The 18,794-nt window shown below is 46.7% G+C and overlaps 1 protein-coding gene across 6 annotated transcripts in view; it reads right to left on the bottom strand.

The window, feature by feature from the left end:
- Positions 1-18,794, bottom strand: part of vps8 (VPS8 subunit of CORVET complex) — a 194,367-nt gene that overhangs the window by 61,373 nt on the left and 114,200 nt on the right. For all 6 annotated transcript variants that reach the window (XM_082963732.1, XM_082963730.1, XM_082963731.1 and 3 more), the window contains 6 exons: positions 17,083-17,154; positions 10,711-10,830; positions 9,074-9,130; positions 8,835-8,917; positions 8,363-8,447; positions 8,086-8,274 (listed from right to left, as the gene is read on the bottom strand). In XM_082963732.1, the coding sequence (XP_082819858.1) occupies positions 8,086-8,274; positions 8,363-8,447; positions 8,835-8,917; positions 9,074-9,130; positions 10,711-10,830; positions 17,083-17,154 (606 nt within the window). The remainder of the gene's footprint in view (positions 1-8,085; positions 8,275-8,362; positions 8,448-8,834; positions 8,918-9,073; positions 9,131-10,710; positions 10,831-17,082; positions 17,155-18,794) is intronic.

The following is an 18,794-nucleotide window of genomic DNA, read 5'->3' on the forward strand; positions in this document are numbered from 1 at the left end:
TATACATACCCTGGCCTAAACCTCAGGACCACAGAAAACTATACATACCCTGGCCTAAACATCAGGACCACAGGAAACTATACATACCCTGGCCTAAACATCAGGACCACAGGAAACTATACATACCCTGGCCTAAACATCAGGACCACAGGAAACTATACATACCCTGGCCTAAACATCAGGACCACAGGAAACTATACATACCCTGGCCTAAACATCAGGACCACAGGAAACTATACATACCCTGGCCTAAACATCAGGACCACAGGAAACTATACATACCCTGGCCTAAACATCAGGACCACAGGAAACTATACACACCCTGGCCTAAACATCAGGACCACAGGAAACTATACATACCCTGGCCTAAACATCAGGACCACAGGAAACTATACATACCCTGGCCTAAACATCAGGACCACAGGAAACTATACATACCCTGGCCTAAACATCAGGACCACAGGAAACTATACATACCCTGGCCTAAACATCAGGACCACAGGAAACTATACACACCCTGGCCTAAACATCAGGACCACAGGAAACTATACACACCCTGGCCTAAACATCAGGACCACAGGAAACTATACATACCCTGGCCTAAACATCAGGACCACAGGAAACTATACATACCCTGGTCTAAACATCAGGACCACAGGAAACTATACATACCCTGGCCTAAACATCAGGACCACAGGAAACTATACACACCCTGGCCTAAACATCAGGACCACAGGAAACTATACATACCCTGGCCTAAACATCAGGACCACAGGAAACTATACATACCCTGGCCTAAACATCAGGACCACAGGAAACTATACACACCCTGGCCTAAACATCAGGACCACAGGAAACTATACATACCCTGGCCTAAACATCAGGACCACAGGAAACTATACATACCCTGGTCTAAACATCAGGACCACAGGAAACTATACATACCCTGGCCTAAACATCAGGACCACAGGAAACTATACACACCCTGGCCTAAACATCAGGACCACAGGAAACTATACATACCCTGGCCTAAACATCAGGACCACAGGAAACTATACATACCCTGGCCTAAACATCAGGACCACAGGAAACTATACATACCCTGGCCCAAACATCAGGACCACAGGAAACTATACATACCCTGGCCCAAACATCAGGACCACAGGAAACTATACATACCCTGGCCTAAACATCAGGACCACAGGAAACTATACATACCCTGGCCTAAACATCAGGACCACAGGAAACTATACATACCCTGGCCTAAACATCAGGACCACAGGAAACTATACATACCCTGGCCTAAACATCAGGACCACAGGTAACTATACATACCCTGGCCTAAACATCAGGACCACAGGAAACTATACATACCCTGGCCTAAACATCAGGACCACAGGAAACTATACATACCCTGGCCTAAACATCAGGACCACAGGAAACTATACATACCCTGGCCTAAACATCAGGACCACAGGTAACTATACATACCCTGGCCTAAACATCAGGACCACAGGAAACTATACATACCCTGGCCTAAACATCAGGACCACAGGAAACTATACATACCCTGGCCTAAACATCAGGACCACAGGAAACTATACATACCCTGGCCTAAACATCAGGACCACAGGAAACTATACATACCCTGGTCTAAACATCAGGACCACAGGAAACTATACATACCCTGGCCTAAACATCAGGACCACAGGAAACTATACATACCCTGGCCTAAACATCAGGACCACAGGAAACTATACATACCCTGGCCTAAACATCAGGACCACAGGAAACTATACACACCCTGGCCTAAACATCAGGACCACAGGAAACTATACATACCCTGGCCTAAACATCAGGACCACAGGAAACTATACATACCCTGGTCTAAACATCAGGACCACAGGAAACTATACATACCCTGGTCTAAACATCAGGACCACAGGAAACTATACATACCCTGGCCTAAACATCAGGACCACAGGAAACTATACATACCCTGGCCTAAACATCAGGACCACAGGAAACTATACACACCCTGGCCTAAACATCAGGACCACAGGAAACTATACACACCCTGGCCTAAACATCAGGACCACAGGAAACTATACATACCCTGGCCTAAACATCAGGACCACAGGAAACTATACATACCCTGGCCTAAACATCAGGACCACAGGAAACTATACATACCCTGGCCTAAACATCAGGACCACAGGAAACTATACATACCCTGGCCTAAACATCAGGACCACAGGAAACTATACATACCCTGGCCTAAACATCAGGACCACAGGAAACTATACATACCCTGGCCTAAACATCAGGACCACAGGAAACTATACACACCCTGGCCTAAACATCAGGACCACAGGAAACTATGAATACCCTGGCCTAAACATCAGGGTCACAGGTAACTTCCACAAAGCTGTGAACGATCTGAGAGACAAGGCCAGAAGGGCCTTCTATACCATCAAAAGGAACAGAAAATGTGACATACATATTAGGATCTGGCTAAACTTCAGTTATCAAATCAAATCAAATGTATTTATAAAGCCCTTCTTACATCAGCTGATATCACAAAGTGCTGTACAGAAACCCAGCCTAAAACCCCAAACAGCAAGCAATGCAGGTGTAGAAGCACGGTGGCTAGGAAAAACTCCCTAGAACCCATCGCCCTTCATGGTTGTGAGGTCTGGGGTCCGCTTACCAACCAAGAATTCACAAAAGACAAATTGAGACTGTTTGCAGAATTCTGCAAAAATATCCTGTGTACAACGTAAAAAAACAAATAATGCATGCAGAGCAGAATTAGGCCGATACCAATTAACTTTCAAAATCCAGAAAAGAGCCATTCAATTTTAAGGAAATCTTTGACTATGTACAGACTCAGTGAGCATAGCCTTGCTATTGAGAAAGGCCGCCGTAGGCAGACCTGGCTCTCAAGAGAAGACAGGCCATGTGCACACTGCCCACAAAATGAGGTGGAAATTGAGCTGCACTTCCTAACTTCCTGCCAAACGTATGACCATATTAGAGACACATATTTCCCTCAGATTACACAGATCCACAAAGAATTAGAAAACAAACCCAATTTTGATAAACTCCCATATCTACTGGGTAAAATACCACAGTGTGACATCACAGCAGCAAGATGTGTGACCTGTTGCCACAAGAAAAGGTCAACCAGTGAAGAACAAACACCATTGTAAAAACAACCCATATTTATGTTGACTTATTTTCCCTTTTGTACATCGTTACACCACTGTATATATACACATGACATTTGAAAAGTTTCTATTGCTTTTGTGAGTGTAATGTTTACTGTTCATTTTAAAAATGTTATTTAACTTTTGTTTATTATCTATTTATCTTGCTTTAGCAATGTAAACATACACTACCATTCAAATGTTTGGGGTCCCTTAGAAATGTCCTTGTTTTTGAAAGAAAAGCACATTTTTCGTCCATTAAAATAGCATCAAATTGATCAGAAATACAGTGTAGACATTGTTAATGTTGTAACTGACTATTGTAGCAGGAAACGGCAGTTTTTTTATGGAATATCTACATAGGCGTATAGAGGCCCATTATCAGCAACCATCACTCCTGTGTTCCAATGGCACGTTGTGTTAGCTAATCCAAGTTTATCATTTTAAAAGACAGTTTGCTCTGTCTCTAACCAGAATAGAAAGAGGAGTGGGAGGCCCCGGTGCACAACTGAGCAAGAGGACAAGTACATTAGGCATCTGTTTCTGAAACTAGACACACTATCAAGTCCTCAAATGGCAGCTTCATTAAATAGTACCCACAAAACACCAGTCTCAACGTCAACAGTGAAGAGGTGACTCCGGGATGCTGGCCTTCTAGGCAGAGTTCCTCTGAACAGTGTCTGTGTTCTTTTGCCCATCTTAATCTTTCCTTTTTATTGGCCAGTCTGAGATATGACTTTTTCTTTGCAACTCTGCCTAGAAGGCCAGCATCCTGGAGTCGCCTCTTCACTGTTGACATTGAGACTGGTGTTTTGTGGGTACTATTTAATGAAGCTGCCAGTTGAGGACTTGTGAGGTGTCTTTCTCAAACTAGACACTCTAATGTACTTGTGCTCTTGCTCAGTTGTGCACCGGGGCCTCCCACTCTTCTTTCTATTCTGGTTAGAGACAGTTTTCTCTGTTCTGTGAAGGGAGTAGTACACAGTGTTGTACGAGATCTTCAGTTTCTTGGCAATTTCTCGCATGGATTACCCTTCCTTTCTCAGAACAAGAATAGACTAACGAGTTTCAGAAGAAAGTTCTTTGTTTCTGGCCATTTTGAGCCTGTAATCGAACCCACAAATGCTGATGCTCCAGATACTCAACTAGTCTAAAAAAGGTAGGTTTTTATTGCTTCTTTAAATCAGAACAACAGTTTTCAGCTGTGCTAACATAATGATCAATTAGCCTTTTAAAATGATAAACTTGGATTAGCTAACACAACGTGCCATTGGAACACAGGAGTGATGGTTGCTGATAATGGGCCTCTGTACGCCTATGTAGAAATTCCATTACAAATCAACCGTTTCCAGCTACAATAGTCATTTACAACATTAACAATGTCTACACTGTATTTCTGACCAATTTGATGTTGTTTTAATGGACAAAAAAATAGCTTTTCTTTCAAAAACAAGGACATTTCTAAGTGTTGCCCATGCCAATAAAGCCCTTTGAATTGAAATGTAATTGAATTGAGACACAGAGAGAGACACACACACAGAGAGAGAGAGAGAGACAGAGAGACAGAGAGAGAGAGAGAGAGAGACAGAGAGAGAGAGACAGAGAGACAGAGAGACAGAGAGAGAGACAGAGAGAGAGACAGAGAGAGAGACAGAGAGAGAGACAGAGAGAGTTCAATCCTGTAAGTCACTTTAGATAAAATGCTAAATGCCATAGATTATTGTGATTCTTATGAAGTGAAATGTTGTCAGCCCTACATGGTCAATAACAACACCTTTTACAGCAACCCATTAGATACACCTACACCTGTGTGTGCAGTTTGGAGCAATCACAAAGGTGTTTATTTTCTTCCATTGTCAGATCTTCCTGGAAACGCCCTTCACTCTCTACACAACAGAATCAGAGACATGAACACACACACAGCAGCATTCTCTCGGGAAGTAAACCACTCTTTACTAATCCAGGTTTTCAATTAGCACTTATCTCCCGTTCCTACGGTGATAACAGCCAGGCAATTACACACTGCGCTGCAGATAAGGCTGATTCAGACAGTGGCGGGACTCTGTGGGTTTGTCACGAGAGAGAAAGAGAAAGACAGAGACAAAGAGAGAGAGAGACACAGACTGACAGAGAGAGATAGAGAAAGCGAGGACACAGACAGACAGAGAAAGCGAGACACAGACAGACAGAGACAGAGAAAGCGAGACACAGACAGAGACAGAGAAAGCGAGATGCCAGCCAGCCAGCCAGACAGACAGAGAGAGAGATGAGGAGAAAGAGTTAGAAAGAGAGAGGGGGGGGTGAGAGACAGAGACCCAACCAAATCATGAGAAAACAAAAAGACTGACCCAAACATAAAGCTTTGACTATGTACAAACTCAGTGAACATAACCTTGCTATTGAGAAAGGCCGCTGTAGGCAGACCTAGCTCTCAAGAGAAGACAGGCTACAGTGGTTGCGCCACTAAAAGTTTTGCGATTATGCTGCGGGACCTAGAGGTAATGTGTGGTTCAGTACGGTACCCTGCGTCACCACGTCATTTCTCCAGACCACCACAAGGGGGAGTTAGAGCACCGATTATGCTTTTGGGTCCTACTGTGTTTCTAACTGACAATGAATGGGTGACATAAACCTACATAGAAGCTGATAATTGTGTATGAATTCAGTATTACTGACTAAAACTGTTGTTCCACTAAGGTTTTTATTCTTTTATTTTGTTAGGTGACTTAGCTCAGACTGTAGTAGTGTAGGAGCCACTCCAGACTGGTCACGTTGTACAGCGCCTGAGTGGCACAGCGGTCTGAGACACGGCATAGCAGTGTAAACTGTGTTGCTACAGACGCTGGTTCAATACCCGTGCCAGCCTCAACTTTTTCCTCGCTCATTTCACGTTATATAAAAATGAAATCCCCTCCAAATTATTGTTATTTTTTAAACACAACGATTATTATTAATGTAGAACGATATAAAAGCCCGTTGGATATTCTCTCAGATATATTATTAACCCTGGTATTAGCAGGACAATATATATTGGTCATATGGGTCATGGCTCCCGAGTGGCGTACAATGAGATTACCTTGTAGTTCTCCAGCTGTGTCCACTGAAAGCGCGCAAGGTTCAGGGCAAGAGGGCAGGGGGCACGGGATGGGCTGCAGAGCCACGCACAGAAGACTGACCTAGCCCATAGGGAAGGGAGGGGGGGTGGACCCCCCCCCCCCCCCCCCCCGCTACTCTGGCAACACTAAGGGGCATTGCACTAATAATGGTGCTGACGAGGGAAACGTTCTCGCTGTTCTGTTCTTAGCGCCAGTCTGCACCTTCAAACTAAAACAATGGAACTAATAATGGCTTTCAAATTGCCAATGTTTATTTAGTTATGGATCCATAACGAATTACTATGGGAATAAATATCAGTGAATTACAGAAATATCCTCCAATCCTCTATATGTGATTATTGGCAGAAAGTCCCGTCGTATTTTAGGCGACATGAGTCTCACTAGTGTTGAGTAATGTACCGTGTAGTTGTTATTTAAAGAGCATATTGAAGTTAGAAACAATAGGATTTGAAGCAACTAAACCCATTTCAGCTGTTTAGAGCTGCTCTGAGACAAGCATGGGGACTGGTCCTGATAGATCTATCAGATTTATATTTTGACTGAATCTCTGTTTGAGTATTGGTTAGACTACAATTATACAGTTAGGGTGTAGAAATGTTACGCTCTTAGTGTAACCTTTATTTAACTAGGCAAGTCAAATTCTTATTTACAAGGACATCTTACTCCTTCCTCCCCATCGGGGAATTGAACCCCGGTCTCCCGCGTGCCCTGCCCGCACGACACAGGGATTCTCTAGTTAAATAGCCCAGTACTCTACTCACGACCGTCACGTTGTACAGCGTCATATTTTCTGTTCCATCCTAACGGAAACCCAGAGGGTGTTTAGTTTTCCTTGGAATAGAAACACCATAATATTAATCAAATTAATTAAACAACATTTCTTAAAATCAGTCCCATATACTATGTTCTTACAAAAAAGGTTTTAATTTCTCTAGTACAGCCACTATTGAAGGCTATCAAATGCTTCTCAAACATGCCCTCTGGTGGTCAAACTATCACTAACTAGCATTAATGGTAACAGTGGCACCATGCAAGCTGCAGTACGCTGCAACTTTTAGAGGACGAAGCACTGCACGTGCACACTGCCCACAAAATCAGGTGGAAACTGAGCTGCACTTCCTAACCTCCTGTCCAATGTATGACCATATTAGAGACACATATTTCCCTCAGATTACACAGATCCACAAAGAATTAGAAAACAAACCCAATTTTGATAAACTCCCATATCTACTGGGTAAAATACCACAGTGTGACATCACAGCAGCAAGATGTGTGACCTGTTGCCACAAGAAAAGGTCAACCAGTGAAGAACAAACACCATTGTAAATACAACCCATATTTATGTTTATTTATTTTCCCCTTTGTACTTTAACTATTTGCACATCGTTACAACACTGTATATAGACATAATATGACATTTGAAAGGTCTTTAGTCTTTTGGAACTTCTGTGAGTGTAATGTTTACTGTTCATTTTTATTGTTTATTTCACTTTTGTATATTACCTACTCCACTTGCTTTGGCAATGTTAACATATGTTTCCCATGCCAATAAAGCCCTTAAATTGAATTGAATTGAAACAAAGAAACAAAGAAAGAGAGATTGAGAGAGAGGCAGATAGAGAGAGGCAGATAGAGAGAGGCAGATAGAGAGAGGCAGATAGAGAGAGGCAGATAGAGAGAGGCAGATTGCGAGAGGCAGATTGCGAGAGGCAGATAGAGAGAGATTGAATGATGCCGTGTCGGCCCTCTAGTCAGCTGACCTGTAGTCTGGTGATGATGGGTCGTACTTCCTCAGGGAAATGCATGGCCACCAGGTCAGCTGACTTGGCAGGGTCAAGGGTCACCAGCTCCGCAATGTGCAGCAGGGCCTTGTCCCAGACACAGTGTTTCTCCTCTGAGCTGTAGCCAGGCATGGACAGCAGGTTGTGGATGTAGTTAAAGATCTCTTCCTGTTGACATGTCAATAAGACCAGTGTGAACTTCATCCATACAAGCTTCAGAATCTACTGTCTAATAGCTTGGTATGCTGCACACTACCTTTCTCACAGGGTCTCTGAGGTAGCAGTCCAGAATTTTATCATGCAGATGCTTCTGCTCATACAGAAACTCACAGATCTGGTAGCTGAGAGGAGGAGGAGGGAGAGAGGAGGAGGGAGAGAAGAGGAGGGAGAGAAGAGGAGGGAGAGAAGAGGAGGGAGAGAAGAGGAGGGAGAGAGGAGAGAGAGGAGGAGAGAGAGGAGAGAGGAGGAGAGAGAGAGAGAGAGAGGAGGGAGAGAGGAGGAGGGAGAGAGGAGGGAGAGAGGAGGGGGGAGAGAATGGTGAGGGAGAAGTTGGGACCAGGAGTTAATAGTGGTTGAATATAGTATATATAGTATACAAGTATATTCATAGAGAGAGAGAGAAACAGAGAGAGAAAAACAGAGAAAGAGAAACAGAGAGAGAGAGAGAGAGAGAGAGAGAGAGAGAGAGAGAAACAGAGAGAGAGGGAGGATAATAGAGGATAACTCACAACTCTGCCTTCTCAGCCAGTCCCAGTAGTCGTCCCTCATCAAACTGGCCCACACCTCCCACCTGCAGCAGCTCCAACAGCACCTGGGAACCAATCACAGCCTCTACTGGATCACATGACCTGACCAATCCACAGGCTACGCTCAGAAAAAGAGCCCTAGAGCAAATCTGAAATGGCACCCTATTCCCTAAATAGTGCACTACTTTAGTCCTGAGCCTTATCGTGTCAGAGTAGTCTACCTGTTGTCTCTCTGTGTGTCTGGAGTCGTCGTCTGGACTACACAGGAACTCCAGAACCTGTGGAACAACAGAACCACAACACAAAACATAGGTCCAGGTTCTCCTACTGCCCAGTTTCAATACAACACAACACCGCTCCAGGTTCTCCTACTGCCCAGTTTCAATACAACACAACACGGCTCCAGGTTCTCCTACTGCCCAGTTTCAATACAACACAACACCGCTCCAGGTTCTCCTACTGCCCAGTTTCAATACAACACAACACCGCTCCAGGTTCTCCTACTGCCCAGTTTCAATACAACACAACACCGCTCCAGGTTCTCCTACTGCCCAGTTTCAATACAACACAACACCGCTCCAGGTTCTCCTACTGCCCAGTTTCAATAGAACACCACTCCAGTCAGTTAGTCACACTACAGGAAGGCTTTACACTGAGAATATTGAATGACTAAGTGCATAAACACATCTATCCTCTTCCTGTGTGAAGCAGCTGTTTTCAGCCAGGTGCTAAGTGCCAACTCCTCGCTTGAGGCCCAATCAACATTCCCAGAGTAGAATCCTGTAGCTGGGTGGTGACGAAGGAGAATAAGTCCCTTAACATAGATCACAACACATCTATCCTCTTAACCTCTATCGTCCCACCTACTCAACAGCCAGTGTAATCCCGTGGCGTGATATTCAAATACCTAAAAAATGCAAAAACTTCAATTTTTCAAACATATGACTATTTTACACCATTTTAAAGACAAGACTCTCGTTAAATAACTGTTGAATATTTTATCAACGTTTATGATGAGTATTTCTGTAAATTGATGTGCTGATTCACTGGAAGTTTTGGGAGGCAAAACATTTTTGAACATTACACGCCAATGTAAAATGGGGCTTTTGGATATAAATATGAACTTTATCAAGCAAGACATACATGTATTGTGTAACATTGAGTCCTGGGAGTGCCATCTGATGAAGATCATCAAAGGTTAGCGATTCATTTTAGCTGTATTTCTGGTTTTTGTGACGCCTCTCCTTGCTTGGAAAATGGCTGTGTGGTTTTTCTTGTTTAGGTGCTGTCCTAACATAATCTAAATGTTATGCTTTCGCCGTAAAGCCTTTTTGAAATCGGACAATGAGGTTGGATTAACGAGAAGTGTATCTTTAAAATGGGATATAATAGTTGTATGTTTGAGAAATTTGAATTATGAGATTTTTGTTGTTTTGAATTTGCCGCCCTGCTATTTCACTGGCTGTTGAATAGTGTGTCCCGCAGGTGAGACGGTCACATCCCACATACCCCAGAGAGGTTAACATAGAACATCTATCCTCTTAACATAACACATCTATCCTCTTAACATAACACATCTATCCTCTTAACATAACACATCTATCCTCTTAACATAGAACATAACACATCTTATGATGAAAAACAACGGTTGCGTCTTTGTTGCACTACGTCTCTCAGATTATTGCTGAATCATATTTATGCAGGTTCCTAAGATGTTTAGTAACAGGCGTTGTGAGTAACTGCAATGACGATGACCTGGAACACGCCCATATCTCCTCCAGTCCAAACTCTATGTGGAATGGCTGGGGGTTCCCCAAGGACCTGTCTGTCTGAGAGACTTCCTGCTCTAAGTGGTCACCTGATCGAAGAGCTTCCTGTTGACGAAGAGTGTGTTGTCAGGTTTGGCCAGCTGGCGGGCCAGGAAGGTAAACAGACAGCCCACCTGAGAGGGAGTGAAGTCACTGTTCTCCACCATCACCTGGAAACAGACAGAGAGACAGGAACAGAACAGTTAGACGGGAGGAGAAAGGGAGACAGAGAGACAGGAACAGAACAGTTAGACGGGAGGAGAAAGGGAGACAGAGGTCAGAACAGAACAGTTAGACGGGAGGAGAAAGGGAGACAGAGAGACAGGAACAGAACAGTTAGAGACGGGAGGAGAAAGGGAGACAGAGAGACAGGAACAGAACAGTTAGACGGGAGGAGAAAGGGAGACAGAGAGACAGGAACAGAACAGTTAGAGACGGGAGGAGAAAGGGAGACAGAGAGACAGGAACAGAACAGTTAGAGACGGGAGGAGAAAGGGAGACAGAGAGACAGGAACAGAACAGTTAGAGACGGGAGGAGAAAGGGAGACAGAGAGACAGGAACAGAACAGTTAGACGGGAGGAGAAAGGGAGACAGAGAGACAGGAACAGAACAGTTAGAGACGGGAGGAGAAAGGGAGACAGAGAGACAGGAACAGAACAGTTAGAGACGGGAGGAGAAAGGGAGACAGAGAGACAGGAACAGAACAGTTAGACGGGAGGAGAAAGGGAGACAGAGAGACAGGAACAGAACAGTTAGACGGGAGGAGAAAGGGAGACAGAGAGACAGGAACAGAACAGTTAGAGACGGGAGGAGAAAGGGAGACAGAGAGACAGGAACAGAACAGTTAGACGGGAGGAGAAAGGGAGACAGAGAGACAGGAACAGAACAGTTAGAGACGGGAGGAGAAAGGGAGACAGAGAGACAGGAACAGAACAGTTAGACGGGAGGAGAAAGGGAGACAGAGAGACAGGAACAGAACAGTTAGAGACGGGAGGAGAAAGGGAGACAGAGAGACAGGAACAGAACAGTTAGAGACGGGAGGAGAAAGGGAGACAGAGAGACAGGAACAGAACAGTTAGACGGGAGGAGAAAGGGAGACAGAGAGACAGGAACAGAACAGTTAGAGACGGGAGGAGAAAGGGAGACAGAGAGACAGGAACAGAACAGTTAGACGGGAGGAGAAAGGGAGACAGAGAGACAGGAACAGAACAGTTAGACGGGAGGAGAAAGGGAGACAGAGAGACAGGAACAGAACAGTTAGAGACGGGAGGAGAAAGGGAGACAGAGAGACAGGAACAGAACAGTTAGAGACGGGAGGAGAAAGGGAGACAGAGAGACAGGAACAGAACAGTTAGACGGGAGGAGAAAGGGAGACAGAGAGACAGGAACAGAACAGTTAGAGACGGGAGGAGAAAGGGAGACAGAGAGACAGGAACAGAACAGTTAGAGACGGGAGGAGAAAGGGAGACAGAGAGACAGGAACAGAACAGTTAGAGACGGGAGGAGAAAGGGAGACAGAGAGACAGGAACAGAACAGTTAGACGGGAGGAGAAAGGGAGACAGAGAGACAGGAACAGAACAGTTAGACGGGAGGAGAAAGGGAGACAGAGAGACAGGAACAGAACAGTTAGACGGGAGGAGAAAGGGAGACAGAGAGACAGGAACAGAACAGTTAGACGGGAGGAGAAAGGGAGACAGAGAGACAGGAACAGAACAGTTAGACGGGAGGAGAAAGGGAGACAGAGAGACAGGAACAGAACAGTTAGACGGGAGGAGAAAGGGAGACAGAGAGACAGGAACAGAACAGTTAGACGGGAGGAGAAAGGGAGACAGAGAGACAGGAACAGAACAGTTAGACGGGAGGAGAAAGGGAGACAGAGAGACAGGAACAGAACAGTTAGAGACGGGAGGAGAAAGGGAGACAGAGATACAGGAACAGAACAGTTAGACGGGAGGAGAAAGGGAGACAGAGAGACAGGAACAGAACAGTTAGACGGGAGGAGAAAGGGAGACAGAGAGACAGGAACAGAACAGTTAGACGGGAGGAGAAAGGGAGACAGAGAGACAGGAACAGAACAGTTAGACGGGAGGAGAAAGGGAGACAGAGAGACAGGAACAGAACAGTTAGACGGGAGGAGAAAGGGAGACAGAGAGACAGGAACAGAACAGTTGAGACGGGAGGAGAAAGGGAGACAGAGAGACAGGAACAGAACAGTTAGACGGGAGGAGAAAGGGAGACAGAGAGACAGGAACAGAACAGTTAGACGGGAGGAGAAAGGGAGACAGAGAGACAGGAACAGAACAGTTAGACGGGAGGAGAAAGGGAGACAGAGAGACAGGAACAGAACAGTTAGACGGGAGGAGAAAGGGAGACAGAGAGACAGGAACAGAACAGTTAGAGACGGGAGGAGAAAGGGAGACAGAGAGACAGGAACAGAACAGTTAGACGGGAGGAGAAAGGGAGACAGAGAGACAGGAACAGAACAGTTAGACGGGAGGAGAAAGGGAGACAGAGAGACAGGAACAGAACAGTTAGACGGGAGGAGAAAGGGAGACAGAGAGACAGGAACAGAACAGTTAGAGACGGGAGGAGAAAGGGAGACAGAGAGACAGGAACAGAACAGTTAGAGACGGGAGGAGAAAGGGAGACAGAGAGACAGGAACAGAACAGTTAGAGACGGGAGGAGAAAGGGAGACAGAGAGACAGGAACAGAACAGTTAGAGACGGGAGGAGAAAGGGAGACAGAGAGACAGGAACAGAACAGTTAGAGACGGGAGGAGAAAGGGAGACAGAGAGACAGGAACAGAACAGTTAGAGACGGGAGGAGAAAGGGAGACAGAGAGACAGGAACAGAACAGTTAGACGGGAGGAGAAAGGGAGACAGAGAGACAGGAACAGAACAGTTAGAGACGGGAGGAGAAAGGGAGACAGAGAGACAGGAACAGAACAGTTAGACGGGAGGAGAAAGGGAGACAGAGAGACAGGAACAGAACAGTTAGAGACGGGAGGAGAAAGGGAGACAGAGAGACAGGAACAGAACAGTTAGAGACGGGAGGAGAAAGGGAGACAGAGAGACAGGAACAGAACAGTTGAGACGGGAGGAGAAAGGGAGACAGAGAGACAGGAACAGAACAGTTAGACGGGAGGAGAAAGGGAGACAGAGAGACAGGAACAGAACAGTTAGACGGGAGGAGAAAGGGAGACAGAGAGACAGGAACAGAACAGTTAGACGGGAGGAGAAAGGGAGACAGAGAGACAGGAACAGAACAGTTAGACGGGAGGAGAAAGGGAGACAGAGAGACAGGAACAGAACAGTTAGAGACGGGAGGAGAAAGGGAGACAGAGAGACAGGAACAGAACAGTTAGAGACGGGAGGAGAAAGGGAGACAGAGAGACAGGAACAGAACAGTTAGACGGGAGGAGAAAGGGAGACAGAGAGACAGGAACAGAACAGTTAGAGACGGGAGGAGAAAGGGAGACAGAGAGACAGGAACAGAACAGTTAGACGGGAGGAGAAAGGGAGACAGAGAGACAGGAACAGAACAGTTAGAGACGGGAAGAGAAAGGGAGACAGAGAGACAGGAACAGAACAGTTAGAGACGGGAGGAGAAAGGGAGACAGAGAGACAGGAACAGAACAGTTAGACGGGAGGAGAAAGGGAGACAGAGAGACAGGAACAGAACAGTTAGACGGGAGGAGAAAGGGAGACAGAGAGACAGGAACAGAACAGTTAGACGGGAGGAGAAAGGGAGACAGAGAGACAGGAACAGAACAGTTAGACGGGAGGAGAAAGGGAGACAGAGAGACAGGAACAGAACAGTTAGACGGGAGGAGAAAGGGAGACAGAGAGACAGGAACAGAACAGTTAGAGACGGGAGGAGAAAGGGAGACAGAGAGACAGGAACAGAACAGTTAGACGGGAGGAGAAAGGGAGACAGAGAGACAGGAACAGAACAGTTGAGACGGGAGGAGAAAGGGAGACAGAGAGACAGGAACAGAACAGTTAGACGGGAGGAGAAAGGGAGACAGAGAGACAGGAACAGAACAGTTAGACGGGAGGAGAAAGGGAGACAGAGAGACAGGAACAGAACAGTTGAGACGGGAGGAGAAAGGGAGACAGAGAGACAGGAACAGAACAGTTAGACGGGAGGAGAAAGGGAGACAGAGAGACAGGAACAGAACAGTTAGACGGGAGGAGAAAGGGAGACAGAGAGACAGGAACAGAACAGTTAGAGACGGGAGGAGAAAGGGAGACAGAGAGACAGGAACAGAACAGTTAGACGGGAGGAGAAAGGGAGACAGAGAGACAGGAACAGAACAGTTAGACGGGAGGAGAAAGGGAGACAGAGAGACAGGAACAGAACAGTTAGACGGGAGGAGAAAGGGAGACAGAGAGACAGGAACAGAACAGTTAGACGGGAGGAGAAAGGGAGACAGAGAGACAGGAACAGAACAGTTAGACGGGAGGAGAAAGGGAGACAGAGAGACAGGAACAGAACAGTTAGACGGGAGGAGAAAGGGAGACAGAGAGACAGGAACAGAACAGTTAGACGGGAGGAGAAAGGGAGACAGAGAGACAGGAACAGAACAGTTAGACGGGAGGAGAAAGGGAGACAGAGAGACAGGAACAGAACAGTTAGACGGGAGGAGAAAGGGAGACAGAGAGACAGGAACAGAACAGTTAGACGGGAGGAGAAAGGGAGACAGAGAGACAGGAACAGAACAGTTAGACGGGAGGAGAAAGGGAGACAGAGAGACAGGAACAGAACAGTTAGACGGGAGGAGAAAGGGAGACAGAGAGACAGGAACAGAACAGTTAGACGGGAGGAGAAAGGGAGACAGAGAGACAGGAACAGAACAGTTAGACGGGAGGAGAAAGGGAGACAGAGAGACAGGAACAGAACAGTTAGACGGGAGGAGAAAGGGAGACAGAGAGACAGGAACAGAACAGTTAGACGGGAGGAGAAAGGGAGACAGAGAGACAGGAACAGAACAGTTGAGACGGGAGGAGAAAGGGAGACAGAGAGACAGGAACAGAACAGTTAGAGACGGGAGGAGAAAGGGAGACAGAGAGACAGGAACAGAACAGTTAGAGCGGGAGGAGAAAGGGAGACAGAGAGACAGGAACAGAACAGTTAGACGGGAGGAGAAAGGGAGACAGAGAGACAGGAACAGAACAGTTAGAGACGGGAGGAGAAAGGGAGACAGAGACAGGAACAGAACAGTTAGACGGGAGGAGAAAGGGAGACAGAGAGACAGGAACAGAACAGTTAGACGGGAGGAGAAAGGGAGACAGAGAGACAGGAACAGAACAGTTAGAGACGGGAGGAGAAAGGGAGACAGAGAGACAGGAACAGAACAGTTAGACGGGAGGAGAAAGGGAGACAGAGAGACAGGAACAGAACAGTTAGACGGGAGGAGAAAGGGAGACAGAGAGACAGGAACAGAACAGTTAGACGGGAGGAGAAAGGGAGACAGAGAGACAGGAACAGAACAGTTAGACGGGAGGAGAAAGGGAGACAGAGAGACAGGAACAGAACAGTTAGAGACGGGAGGAGAAAGGGAGACAGAGAGACAGGAACAGAACAGTTAGAGACGGGAGGAGAAAGGGAGACAGAGAGACAGGAACAGAACAGTTAGACGGGAGGAGAAAGGGAGACAGAGAGACAGGAACAGAACAGTTAGAGACGGGAGGAGAAAGGGAGACAGAGAGACAGGAACAGAACAGTTAGAGACGGGAGGAGAAAGGGAGACAGAGAGACAGGAACAGAACAGTTAGAGACGGGAGGAGAAAGGGAGACAGAGAGACAGGAACAGAACAGTTAGAGACGGGAGGAGAAAGGGAGACAGAGAGACAGGAACAGAACAGTTAGACGGGAGGAGAAAGGGAGACAGAGAGACAGGAACAGAACAGTTAGACGGGAGGAGAAAGGGAGACAGAGGTCAGAACAGAAATAGGAAGAGATGGAGGAGGGAGGGAGAAAGAGTGAGAGGTGGACAGAGAGAGAGAGAGAACAGAGGTCAGAAGAGTTCAGTGAGAAAAAGAGTAAAGATTTACAAGACGTGAGAGGACAGACAGTTCCGACATTAAGAGGAAGTTCAGTCAAAGAGAGATGGAGAGAGGGAGAGGAGAAGAGAGAGGAAGTTCAGTCAAAGAGAGATGGAGAGAGAGAGAGATGGAGAGAGGGAGAGGAGAAGAGAGAGGAAGTTCAGTCAAAGAGAGATGGAGAGGAGAAGAGAGAGGAAGTTCAGTCAAAGAGAGATGGAGAGAGGGAGAGGAGAAGAGAGAGGAAGTTCAGTCAAAGAGAGATGGAGAGGAGAAGAGAGAGGAAGCTGTCTAGTCCACTTGCTTTGACAATGTAAACATATGTTTCCCATGCCAATAAAGCCCTTGAATTGAAAGAGAGAGAGATGCTGTACCTTCAGTAAAATGTCTACAATCCTCTGCTGGTACTCCAGAGCCTGCTTGTCATTCTTAAAGTCCTCCAGCGTCTGAGGAGGGGGGAGAACGGACAGAATGTGGAAATAAAAGAGAAACAAACCATGAGGGCAGCTACACGGGGAGAAGTACAAATATAATATGTTGGGACTGTTACCCCCCGCTGGACGGACAGACAGACACACGGGGACAAGTACAAATATAATATGTTGGGACTGTTACCCCCCCGCTGGACGGACAGACAGACACACGGGGAGAAGTACAAATATAATATGTTGGGACTGTTACCCCCCGCTGGACGGACAGACAGACACACGGGGACAAGTACAAATATAATATGTTGGGACTGTTACCCCCCCGCTGGACGGACAGACAGACACACGGGGACAAGTACAAATATAATATGTTGGGACTGTTACCCCCCCGCTGGACGGACAGACAGACACACGGGGACAAGTACAAATATAATATGTTGGGACTGTTACCCCCCCGCTGGACGGACAGACAGACACACGGGGACAAGTACAAATATAATATGTTGGGACTGTTACCCCCCCGCTGGACGGACAGACAGACACACGGGGACAAGTACAAATATAATATGTTGGGACTGTTACCCCCCCGCTGGACGGACAGACAGACACACGGGGACAAGTACAAATATAATATGTTGGGACTGTTACCCCCCCGCTGGACGGACAGACAGACACACGGGGACAAGTACAAATATAATATGTTGGGACTGTTACCCCCCCGCTGGACGGACAGAGAGACACACGGGGACAAGTACAAATACAATATGTTGGGACTGTTACCCCCCGCTGGACGGACAGACAGACACACGGGGACAAGTACAAATATAATATGTTGGGACTGTTACCCCCCGCTGGACGGACAGACAGACACACGAGGACAAGTACAAATATAATATGTTGGGACTGTTAACCCCCCCGCTGGACGGACAGACAGACACACGGGGACAAGAACAAATATAATATGTTGGGACTGTTACCCCCCCGCTGGACGGACAGACAGACACACGGGGACAAGTACAAATATAATATGTTGGGACTGTTACCCCCCCGCTGGACGGACAGAGAGACACACGGGGACAAGTACAAATACAATATGTTGGGACTGTTACCCCCCCCCCGCTGGACGGACAGACAGACACACGGGGACAAGTACAAATATAATATGTTGGGACTGTTACCCCCCCGCTGGACGGACAGACAGACACACGGGGACAAGTACAAATATAATATGTTGGGACTCTAACCCCCCCCGCTGGACGGACAGACAGACACACGGGGACAAGTACAAATATAATATGTTGGGACTCTTACCCCCCCGCTGGACGGACAGACAGACACACGGGGACAAGTACAAATATAATATGTTGGGACTGTTACCCCCCCGCTGGACGGACAGACAGACACACGGGGACAAGTACAAATACAATATGTTGGGACTGTTACCCCCCCGCTGGACGGACAGACAGACACACGGGGACAGGTACAAATACAATATGTTGGGACTGTTACCCCCCCGCTGGACGGACAGACAGACACACGGGGACAAGTACAAATACAATATGTTGGGACTGTTACCTCCCCCGCTGGACGGACAGACAGACACACGGGGACAAGTACAAATATAATATGTTGGGACTGTTACCCCCCGCTGGACGGAC

This window comes from Salmo salar, chromosome 17, assembly GCF_965601325.2.
Source record: "Salmo salar chromosome 17, fSalSal1, whole genome shotgun sequence".
Classification (NCBI taxonomy): Eukaryota; Metazoa; Chordata; class Actinopteri; order Salmoniformes; family Salmonidae; genus Salmo; species Salmo salar.